The sequence below is a fragment of the Leptodactylus fuscus genome, chromosome 2 (assembly GCF_031893055.1).
Source record: "Leptodactylus fuscus isolate aLepFus1 chromosome 2, aLepFus1.hap2, whole genome shotgun sequence".
NCBI classification, from domain to species: domain Eukaryota; kingdom Metazoa; phylum Chordata; class Amphibia; order Anura; family Leptodactylidae; genus Leptodactylus; species Leptodactylus fuscus.
Window position 1 is genome coordinate 180239237 of NC_134266.1, and position 12664 is coordinate 180251900.

General features: G+C 40.6%; 1 protein-coding gene across 1 annotated transcript in view; it reads left to right on the plus strand.

Moving 5' to 3' along the window:
* The first annotated feature begins 1357 nt into the window (after window positions 1-1357).
* GRTP1 (growth hormone regulated TBC protein 1) overlaps window positions 1358-12664 on the plus strand; it is a 34016-nt gene continuing 22709 nt past the window's right edge. Inside the window, exons 1-4 of the mRNA XM_075265263.1 lie at window positions 1358-1437; window positions 4062-4135; window positions 9243-9394; window positions 12494-12655. Of these exons, the coding sequence (XP_075121364.1) occupies window positions 4095-4135; window positions 9243-9394; window positions 12494-12655 (355 nt within the window). The 5' untranslated portion in view covers window positions 1358-1437; window positions 4062-4094. The remainder of the gene's footprint in view (window positions 1438-4061; window positions 4136-9242; window positions 9395-12493; window positions 12656-12664) is intronic.

The window sequence follows — 12664 nt, forward strand, 5'->3', positions numbered from 1 at the left end:
AAAAAAATAATGACATGACCTATTTTCAGGTGGATTCCATCTGGAAAAACCCATTGAAGTCAATGGGAGGCGAAAAAAATGCGATGCAGTTTTTGCAAAAACTGATTCAAAAACTGCTGGCATTTTTTTAAAGAGAAGTTTCCAGGTCCATTGTGCTGGAGCAAAAAAAACGTGTCAAAAACGTCATGCTAAAAACTGTGTCAAAAAAACGTTTCCTAATTCCCGAAGCAGGTTTTTTCAGCTTGCAAAAACCTCAGTCTGAACTGACCCGGAGGGTCAGTGCACACTGAGTTTTTTGGCGCTGATTTTGACGCTGAATCCTCCTCAAAATCAACCTCCATTATGAGGCGGGTTCAGCATCAAAATTAGCGCCAAAAAGCTCTGTGTGCACTGACCCTTAGGTTTCCTTGAAAACCAGGTATTAGTCTATAGGGAGCTGCCTTCCAATAGGTGGCGCTAGGAGAAATCTCCTTTTCACCAATGAGGTCTTATGCCCTGTTCACATCAGCGTTTGGATTCTGTCCGGGGGAGTCCGCATGTGGAAAGCACACGGACCCCATTACAGTCTAGCGGATGTGAGCAGGGCATTATCTGTATTTCTTACCTAGCTTAGGGTCGGTTCAAACGGAATATAAACGCATTTGCTAGCGCTGTGCTGTAAAAGCACATGGACCTCATAGACTATAATAGGCTCCATGTGCTTGCCACACACTGCCCGCATGAATCCGTGCAGAATACATACGCAGATGTGAACTGACCCTTATATATGAAGTTGCTACATTGTAGAAAGTTTTTTTTCCTGTTGCTGTCTTCAGAAGGCGTGTTCCTGTCGTCTCCCATAAAATATGGAATTTGTCCTACAACATGCTCTGACTAAGGACTAGTATACTCAGTAATGTGGAAGCAGGTTTATCGCTATGGGTGAGACTCCTTGGTTTTGTTTGTTTTTTTGTTTTTTTTTAACAGTTGTCTTAAAAAAAAAGCTTTGTTTCTTAAGTCGCACTTTCCGCAGAATCTTGCTATTGAATCTTTGTTCAGGTGTGGTTTACCTGGAAGAAGCCAAATTGCTTCAGTTACTGCTGAAAAGCCCTGAACAATCCTGGTAAACGTGGGGCAGTTGGCGAATATTGTGAAGTGGCTGATAACAGAAAACAATGGCTACCAGCCGTGAGATAGAACACAGACTATTTGCTCGTCTTGGCGAGCTTTTCCCCAGACACGTCCCTGTACATTCACACATCCGACTTCTCCGTACACAACCTGTCACATTGCTCAGCTGCTTATTATAGCTAGCCCCGCCTCCTGAGCAGGCTGCCTGCAGGCCCCGCCCCCAGCGGGATGATTGACACTTGGGATTGTGGCGAGGACAGAGCAGTAGCCCGTGTGATAGAAGCTATGGATCTAGAGGTGATCTCCGCACCGTGTGAACAGTAGCAGGTAAAAGTGTGTCAGTCAGGACAGGGGAGCCGGTTACAAAGTTCTGTGCGGCTGCTGCTGTCAGTGTGTGTGGACAGGTGCAGCTCCGGGACTCGCTAATCCTGGCAGCCGCTTTTATCTGGGGCGCTCGCTCCTCTGTGGTGACACTGCTACTTTCTTCTCTTTCATTCCTTGGCTGCTTTGTTGTCCTTTTAACTCTTTGTGAGCTGCAGACTTGCAACCTGCCGATCCCAGTAAGGACTGACACTTATATAGCAGTATATAGCTGGTGTGTTATGGTGTACACATGGAAACAGCTTTATTGCCTCCAGAACATAGTCATGTTTCTATATATGGAGAAATGTATTAATATACTGACATCATAATATTCTATGTTATCAATATACTGATATAATGTAAGTTAGGATACATGTGTAGACTTTATATGGAAAGCTCAATACTTCTATCTAAAGTAAGGTTTAATTTTTTTGTTAAATATTGCGGCCATGTGTCTGTTGTCACACATACTAGTGGGGACGTGTCTATGTTGTCACACATACTAGTGGGGACGTGTCTATGTTGTCACACATACTAGTGGGGACGTGTCTATGTTGTCACACATACTAGTGGGGCATGTTGTAGACTCTTAACCATTGTGTGCGCCTACCACCATAATAGGGCTTGTGATGGAGCATGGCAAAAACCAAAAAACACCCTCAGATTTTAATATAAGGTACGGTATGGGCCCCTAGTAGACTATGGGAAACATACAACACGTATACATGATGTGTTACCATGTGCGTGAGTCCTAAGGGTAGGTTCACGTGGAAGGATTTGGAAGTGATCTTGAAGTAGAATTCTGCCTTCCATCCATTTCAATAATTTTTCTTTCAAGTAGTGGCACATGGAAGACTACTATGTGCGCCCATGCCTCCACAGTCCCACTCACTGATATCAATGAGCATGGGTGACAAAACAGACAGAAATGGGACCTGTCCTAAGTTGTTTTTTTTTCCTCCAGACTTAGTCCCATACACATTCATGTATATGGGGCTGAAGAAGTGAATAGGTCAGTTTGCTAGCCATGAAAAACACGGCTGGATCACTGTGATAGTGCACATAATGCGGCCTGAGAAGTCCTTTGAAATGAATGTGAGGCTGGAGGCAGGGTGCCATGTTGCGGGGACCAGACTTTAGGGGGGGCTTTTTCCACCACACCCTTTCCCTATCCCACCAGTAGGTAAAGCTACATACTACCCTGGGAAAGTGGCTGTACAAATTTTTTTTTTTTTTTTTTAAGTTTTCACATTTTTAATAGGACAGGTAGGGTGTGAAGTGTTAGGGTCTTTTACAGGACATGGGTTGGGGGAAGGGTGGGTTGTTGGTATTTTTGCTTTTTTTAAAAAATTATTTTATTTATATTCAATGTGCGTGGCTTGTTGTTGTCAAATGTATTTTTATTGGAGTTATACTAATGGCTTACAAATATTTCTCATTGGACCAATTAGTATAAATCCTTAAACGCTGCTCATACTACCAATAGCTCTAGCCAGATGAAGGTCACTTGACCGGAACGTCACATTTTTTGAGCCACAGTTCCATGCTACCTTGTACTATATTGTATGGTGTGTAAAATATGTGTGCTTTCCTGTAATGAAAATATGTAGTAAAAGAACACTTTATTTTCAATACGCTGAACGTTACTAAGAGTGTGCGGTAGCAGCGACATTTCTTCTATACTGTACTAAATATTACCAGTGGCATGGCACAATATACTGGACTGTGCCACTCATATAGGTGCAGGGTTAGAGCACTGGTACCCTGACAGCAAGGTTGGGCTCTGCCAATAGGTGATGTACACCTTGTTGGCATAGTAAGTCATGAACTCCATACTACAGATAATTGTGGGTACAGTATGGGATAATAATCCCCTGGTTGGACTCCTAGTGTACTTGCAGAAAGCAGTGTAGTGGATGGGATTGAAAGGGTTTGTCCGGGCCTACGTTTTATTATGGTTATTATGGCCTGTCCTCAGAATCTTCAGGAGACATGAAATAGTCTGTGAAGCCATTTCTCAGCTGTGCAGCTCAGCTTGATGCAAAACCAAAGTTTTAGTTCCTGTAGTGTTTCTTTAGAGGTTGTACAGGATTAGAAAAAAATGCTTGCTTTTTCCTAAAAACATCACCACTCCTGTCCAAAGGTTGTGTGTAGTAAGGTGGGCCAACCCCATTCACTTTAATGAAGTTGTGCTGCAGTTGTGAATGGAAAATACATATATGCTGCAGAAAATCTATAGTGTATACATACCGTGTGTACTTCCCTGAAATGTCAGTGAAAATGACACAATTAAACAACGTCATATCTGACTATGACAAGGCTAAGCCTGCCATTCAGGTGCTACTTCTTTTAGCATGAAGGAATGGAGTATTACATCTGATTAACTAGCCCCACCTATTTGTAGGAACACATAATGAGATTTGTTGCTAAGTATGTCTTACATCGTGGCCATGTGTACATCTGGTGGGTTTTATTCCATTCTGTGGATTGTAATGCATTGATACAAGTGCCCCACTATGTGTTGTGTATACATCAAGGTAAAGACTCTGTGACAATACATAGTATTAAGCCAATGTTGCATTTTTTAGGAATCTGGATTTGTTGCATGAAGACTCTACTGTATGGACATGTCTAACGAAACTGCAAAAGACCAAAAACCCAGGTAATTCCATTACTTTCCCACAGTGAAATCCAACAGATTAGCTCAGGTGAATGTAGCTGTACTAGATGTGTTATTGGCAGGTGGGCGGACAGCATTGTTTCCTGGTTCATACGTGTGTATGAGGAGAAGCTTTGTCACACCCATTTATGACTGCAGGCCAGTTATTGTGTATTTACGAAGTATTCCTTTAGTCATTGCCACTTTCATGACGTGTGTTCTTATCAATGTCATAGCATGTGTATAGAACTGATGAAATTCACAATGACAGAGGAGCGTCAAGGTTGGGAACCTGTATGGTGAAAGGTTGGATAGTAACTACAGCCGTAACATTGACTTTCAGTTCTTTCGGAATTGGATCTCGGAACAGTAGGCCAGGCCCCGCGTGGCATAAATGCCGCAGTTTATCCGCGGTGGAAACTGTGATGTTTTACAGTAACTGCAGAAAAATACATACAGCGGAATTGCTGTGATTTCCAAAACCGTTGCTTTTTTGGTATTTACAGCATGTCAGTTATACCTACAGAAACACTAATGGCTTCCCTATAGGTATAATGGAAGCAGAAAGTCTCTGTAGACTTTCTGTGAAAATTGCTGTGGGAAAAACTGTGATGCGTTATTGCCATGCTTTTTGCTGCCGAGCTTTTTTTTTTATTTCCCTTGACTATCAGCTGCTGAGTTACTCCAGCAGGTAATGGCCACTGTTCAATTACCAATCCCCAGATGCTTCTGCTTGTGCTTCCCCTTCAGCCCTCCAAGGTGCCATCTATTCCACATCACTTTTCTAACACTATTTTGGCGCAGAACAAGAGAAAAACCATCGCCAGATTTGGCTTCAGGTACCATCTTTATGCTGACGACACCCAATTATACACATCTTCCCGTGACATCACCCCTATACTCATACAGAACACCAGTGACTGTCTTTCTGCTGTCTCTAATATCATGTCCTCGCTCTATCTGAAACTAAATCTCTCTAAGACTGAACTACTACTGTTTCCACCATCTAATAGATCTGTCCCTGATATATCCATTGCAGTCTCAGGCCTTACTATAACTCCTAGGCAGCAGGCCCGCTGCCTCGGGGTCATGTTTGACGCAGACCTTTCTTTCACCCCTCATATTGAATCACTCGCACGTTCATGTCACCTCCACCTCAAAAATATCTCCAGAATACGTCCTTTCCTTACCAGAGATACACTAAAGACACTTATTGTCTCTCTGATTCATTCTCGCCTTGACTACTGTAACTCCTTACTAATCGGTCTTCCCCTCACTAAACTCTCCCCTCTACAATCTATTCTGAATGCAGCGGCCAGGCTCATCTACCAGGCTAGACGTTACAGCGATGCCTCTGGTCTGTGCCAGTCGCTACATTGGCTGCCTATTCAATATAGAATAAAATATAAAGTTATCACCCTCATCCACAAGGCTCTCCACAATGCCTCACCTCCCTACATTTCCTCCCTCATCTCTGTCTATCGCCAAATCCGTGTTCTCTGCTCACTCAATGACCTAACACTTACATCCTCTATTATCAGAACCTCCCACGCTCGTATACAAGACTTCTCCCGAGTTGCACCACTTCTCTGGAATGCTCTACCCCGGACAATCAGATTAACTCCCAATTTCTACAGTTTCAAACGCAAACTAAAGACGCATTTTTTCAGACAGGCCTATCACAATTCCTAATGCAAACCCTTCTTGATGCCTTTTCAGCCTAACATATTTGTCCATGCTCTATCCACATGTTAAAGGACACTACTAGTGACGGCCCATAAAGCTTTGTTTGTGTAATGGCTGCAACCTCTATTACAAAATTGTCTGAACACTGTATAAGCAATGCCGCCCCTCCTACCTCTTGTGTCACCCACTCTACCTCATAGATTGTAAGCTCTTGTGAGCAGGGCCCTCAGTCCCATTGTGTGAAATGACGTTCTTTGTTTTGTATCTGTCTGTATCTGAACCCTACAAATTGTACAGCGCTGCGGAATATGTTGGCGCTATATAAATAAAATGTATTATTATTATTATTAAGGAGGCTGAAGGGGAAGTGCTTGTAGAAGTGGCCATGGGCAGGGATTGGTCAGTAATTCGCAATCATTACCTGCTGGCGTAACCCAGCAGATAACCGCATATCCCCAAAAAAATTATAGGGTACCCCATAAAGGAGAAGTATACTGTGTGGGGTCGTAAAGGGAATCTTTATACTGTGTGAGGCCCATGAAGGGGGTTGTATACTGGCCCCCCACACAGTAAAGCACAACTTTTACTGGCCCTCCACATAGTATACCACCCCCTTTAGTGTCCCCCACACTGCATTATATTGTGTGGGGGTCAGTAAAGAAGGTGCCATACCATGTGGGGGCCAAGAAAGGGGGTGCTATACTTGGTGCCCACTCTTTGCTGGCTTAGCTAGGGAAGAATGATGCATGTTTAGTGAAGCTGAGCTTCACCAGATACTTTCACTGCATTCAAACTAACTGGAGATGACAGGCTGCTGGAATATGATGTATAATCCAACACATAGTGAAAGATCCAAAAAATGAATAAAATGTAATTTTTAATCCATGTGATTAATAAAGAGCATGTTTTACACCGCATCCTCGCTCTTATTCGTCTCAAACTGATCCCAGCTCTCCTATTGTTTTCAATGGGAGACTGAGATTGCATCAAGACGCTGAAAAAATAAGTGTTTTGCTTGATCTTGCTGCAGATGTCGTGGCTGATACAGCTTTGGAGTCTGCATCCCAAGACTCCCTGCTGAACAGGCCCATTCACCTTCATTTTCCACCATGTGAGTTATCACACTATGGATTAATCTATAGGGAGCTGCTGTCAAAAAGGTGGTGCTAGGAGTTCCTCTTTTCTCTCAAGGAGGTTTTATTTGCATATTGCATACCCAGAATTCTTAACAGGGCATGCATGGTCTAATAACCGTCTGTCTATGCCATTTCTCCCTAATACAACATAGTACCTCCTTAACCCTTTACAGTTGCAGCCCCTTATTGATTTTCGTTTTAAACTCAATGTCTTCTAAAATCCATAATTTATTTTATTTGGAGACTCACTTTATTTTTACAAGAGAAATTTTACTTTATATCATTTACCATTCCATATGATATACTAAGAAGCTACAAAAAAAATTCAGAACAGGGTGGAAAGAGTATGGGGTAGAGAAAAACTGTTTTTACAAATTTCTTACATGCTTCATTTTTACGGCGTTCACTGTGCAGCCAAAATGGCATGTCACCTGAATTCTGTGGGTCATTATAAATTTAAAAATAATATAATGCCATAATCACTAAGTTGGGTTTTTTGTTAGTTTTTTTTATTTTTAAGATGCAAACCCCTTTAAAAAATATGTTACCATATTCTGACACCCGTAACATTTTTTATACTTCCGTGTACAGGGATGACGAAGGAGTAGCCAGATGTACTTTTTATTTATGTTAGGTAATATTTGATATTTTGATGGCTTTTTTTTTCAGACCCCTAGATAGCAATTCTCCTATTTTAGACTGCCTAGCACACACTGTAACAGAAACAATATAAGAGGCCAGAACATACAACGCAGACATTTTTGTAGGATACGCCATACCATGGTTTGGGACACCTGTAGTTTATTTAGAATAAATCATTAAAAGAAAATTGGTGGGGAGTTAATACCTGGCCTGTACCAATCAGCTGTTCTCCAAGTTTTTGCAGAAACAGATGGCTCAGTACACTGTGCAGTGACCAGCAATAGCCACCACACAGTGTACTGAGCAGCCTGATCCTTGCTCTGCACCCTGGTGCAGGGCCACGTGTTACACTATTCCACACAATCAGCTACTCTCCAAGCAGGCTTGCAAAGGCAGAATCCTTACGACCTATTCCCCGAGAATACCAGGAATTTACTGTTTAGTATCTGGTCTACAGATGTAGCATAGTTAAACTCCTATATAACATCCACTGTAATAATACCTTGGATGTTGGGTGTTTAAATATGGTTCCTGCTCAGAAGCTGAGCACACATCATAACCGCCAGATCTCTGCTATTTTACAAAGCAGCAAACCAGCTGATCAGAGATGTCTCACATTGTGGACACTTAACTTCTTAGATGCCATGGTCAAATGCGACAAAGCATCTGAGAGCATTATTTTTCTTTTACTTTGTTTTTCATGGAACAAATGGATGAATAAAACATTAGACATCCCTTTGTTACAGAGAGCCTGGACTATGAAAATCATACCTGCCAACTTTCCTGAATAAGACTCTCTGTTATCCACTATGTGACCTGGGCTTTTTATGTGCCAGAAAAAGGCATATGGCTGGCAGATTTTAATGCTTGCATCACAAAAAGAGGACTTCGTCTGGTTTGGGGGAAGGGGTTGTGATCACTCCAATCATCATGGATGACAGCCTACAAATGTTACCATTACTAAAATATTCATCCAATATGATAAACACCAATATGAGCAAAAAAAATCAATATGTTCAAATTGCTGTTGTTTCATCTCCCCCAAAAATTTAATAAAATGGGATCAAAAAGTAAGATGTGCTCCATAATGATACTAATAAAAACAACTGTGCTTTCTACAGTAGAAGTCTTTAAATACAAAAAGAAGTTTTTAAAGTTTTTTTTGTTTTAGTTTTTTTTTATTTTTTTAAAGGTATTAAACCATGTCAAAAACTATATGTATTTGAGGGGCAACACGGTCCTATATGGGGCTCACAATCTATATTTTAAAATATATATATGTATAAATTTGGTATTGCTGTGACTGTACTGACCTTCAGAAAATCCTGTAAAAGGAAACCTAATTGCATTCTTCTATTTAACGCTATTCCATTCTGCTGAATTTTTTCCAACTTCCTAGTAATTCTGGGCGATGATGGCCTAAATCAGAGTTGCAATTAATCGGGTATTTTACATCAATTAGAATTAATGGTGATTATTTAGGTCACTAATAGACTCTGCAGCAGCATCCTGAATGAAGCTTTACGCTGGGGATAATCACAAAGAGACACCTAAATAAATACTGTGCACACTACTGGTTGTCTGTTATTATTGTGGTTTTGTTATTGCTCCTATGCAAGTATAAATCTTGTGTATTTTAATACTAGGGTCGATGCTTATGGATTTGAAAGACCGGATGGATTTGATTATGCTGCTTATGAAGATTTTTATTCCCGATACTTGACCGTCCTTACAAGAAGAGCCATTAAGTGGTCTAAAATGATGCAAAAGTCCACAGCGGTACAGAAGAGCATTAAAGGTAAAAAGTTGAAATTACAAATCAACAATTTACATTGTTACCTCTCTTCTCTCTAAGCCATTGTAGTTAATGAGTGGGACACAACCCCTGTCATGAAAAGTGATTATCCTCTGTCCTATAAATATCTTAAAGGTGGAGTCTGACTGTTAAGATCACCACGATCCTGAGAACAGGGCCTCATTTAACTTCAATGGGAGTGCTGGAGATGGCCCAAGTACAGCATCTGTCTATCTTCGGTGCTGCCATTAAAATGAATGGGAACATGGTCCATCACCAGGGGCACCTATATTCAGCCTGGGCCTGGTTGCAATCAGGCTGAATGTGCAGCAGGAGAAAAGTACCTCCCATTCTCTTGATTGTGGTGGCCTCAGCAATCAGACACCCACAATTACCAAGATACCACATTTATCAGTTGCATCGCTTTTTTCCAAGTCCATAACTTTGTTTTTCTGTCAATGGATTTGTGTGAGGCCTTTTTTTGTGGGAAGACCTGAAAGTTTTATTGATATCATTGTAGGGAACTTTCTGATGACTTTTTTTTTGGATAAATAGTATGAGTGTGACAGTTGTATTGCTTGGGTGTTTATAGATGCAGCAATAACCAAAATGTGTATTTATTAATATTCTATATTTTTTTTTCTATTTACAAAATAAATAGTAAAGGGAAATGGTAATGGAAATATTTCTTTTTTTATATTTATATTAAGCGCTTTCTTTTTTTAACATTATTTTTTAAATTCACCTATGGAACTTAAAGGGAGTCTATCACTGCCCCTAGCTACTTTAAACCACTCCTATAGTACTGTAGAAGCTGTCAGCAGAATAAATACCATACATTTCTTAAGTTTCAGAGCCCCAGCGATGTGTAGAAAAAGCACTTTTATTCTTTATTCAAATGAGGATCTTGGTGCACAGGGGGAGTTTTCTTCAATTACTGCGCACGGCTGCATCATCACCAAACACATCCATCCTGCATTCAGCTCATCTACCTGGGCAGTGTGATTTGACCCTCCTAGTATCAGTTGATACTCACACTGCCCAGGGGATGAGCTGAATGTAGGATGGCATGTTTAGGGATGATGCAGCAGTGCAAAGTAGTAGAAGAAAATTCCCCATGCTCCAAGATCTGCATTTGAATAAAGAATAAACATAAAGAATAAACATGCTTTTTCTACTCATCCCTGGGGCTCTGAAACTTAAGAAAGATATGGTTTTTATTCTGCTAACAGCATCTACAGCAATATACAGTGATTTAAAGTAGCTGGGGGCAGAGATAGACTCCCTTTAAGCATGTGGTCTAGTGCAAAGTATTATGCTTATAAAATTGAGAAGATCTTCATTTTAACAGGACCTTTCACCACTTCCAACAATTTCAGCTCTTTACATCAGTTAATAGGTGCCGCTTCGTTGTTTTGGCACAGTTGGAATTTTCTCTCTAGCCCCTACCATTCCTGAGCAATCAAGCTGTTAATGTAGTGCCTGATGCATTGTTTAGGCTCTGTACTGTCAGGATGCGGTGTCAGGTAGGAGGTGTGACAAGGGGTGTGATTCTGAACTCTGATACTTGCTGTCTCTGATAGGAGCTCTGAGACACGCCTCCTGCCTGATACTTCCTGTATGACATTACAGAGCTGAAATAGCACCAAAACTATCTGCACTTGTTGCTCGAAAATGGCGGAGTATAGGGATAAAATTCCAACAGTGCTGGAATCAGTAGAAGAGCACCTAATAACAAATAGTAAGACCTAGAATTGGTGGAGGTGTGAAGGAAAGGTCCTATTTAAGCTGTGTTCTCACTACCAACATTATAGTCCATTGCTGTCATCCATCACAAGACATTAATGCTACATTCACTATAATGTAATGAACAAAACAGACACTTTCTTCTGTCATGTTTGTTTACTCTTTAAACAAATTAAAAAGTCCTGCATGGTTTGTGGTTTGGTTTTTTCTTTGTTTTTTTTTTTAACATGTGTGAATGCAGACACACCCAAAAGAGTGCTTAATCTGCATCTGTCTTTTACTGTCCATTGCTCACATCTTGTGATGAATGAAAGCAACGGACATTAAATAACAGCAGTGTGAACCCACCTTTACACTATGCCTTTGGCAAGGCAGATACTGTAAGCGAACCTGGGTACCTGGGGCCCTTCACTAGGTCTCTGTTTGCCATGTAATGGCATCGGCATCTGACAATTTTGTTAGCTGGAGTGTTATCCAAACAAAGTATTAAAGGGGATGTTTCACAATAACCACTTATCACCTATTCACATGGTAAGTGTTTGGTCGCTGGTGCTTCTGCTGCTGGGACCTGAACAAAGGAATGCAAGAACAGGGGTCTAATTTTCCTTGCTTGAATGGAGTGACTGTCAAGCATGCATGGGACCACTATTTATTCTCTATGGGACTGATATAATACAGCTCTAAACTGTACTGCATAAAGGATAAATGGAATAGCATCACACATGTCTGACAGCCTCTCCATTCTAGTCCAAAACGATTAGTTCAGCTGTGGGATCTGTAAACAAACACTAATGACTTATTATATGGACTGGTGATAAATTGTGATTATGGAACAACCCTGTTTAGTAAATAGTAATAAAGTCAACTGTATTAGGAGTCTAAAGTCATAAAAAACAAAACACAGAATGTTTTGAAGAACATCTGAAGAGATGCATTTTGTTAGGCTGTCAGTATAAGGATCCTTGTGAACTGCTGCTCCCCCTTGTGCGGGATAGTAGAAAATAACTGAATAGAACTGATCAAACAGAAACATAAGGGTGATGTTCCCATGTTTCAGACCAGACAAATAATATAAATCAATCCTTTTAGTACAGGCTCAAGACCAGTACCACTAAGTGTACTAGCAGTTTGATGTGGAAAGCGTTGACCAACACTGGTCTAAAGAATATTATTTTTGTTTTCACATTGACTGTTGTGCACGTTGTTACATTGTAATTTGCATTGCTTGATATACTGTACCTTCGCTAAATCACGTTATCTTATGTGATTATTAGAAATGAAGGGAATGGTTAATTCTTATATTACAATCCAATATAAGGTAAAATCCCTTTATTGTTATATCATGTATTGTTTTAGTGAAGAGATATATCAGGAAGGGCATTCCTAATGAACATCGATCCCATGTGTGGATGATGGTGAGTGGAGCACAGGCACAGATGGAGATGAATCCAATGTATTATCAAGCTCTATTACTTGAAGGACAGAAAAATACAAAACTTGTGGATTCAGTTGTCACAGGTAATTTTC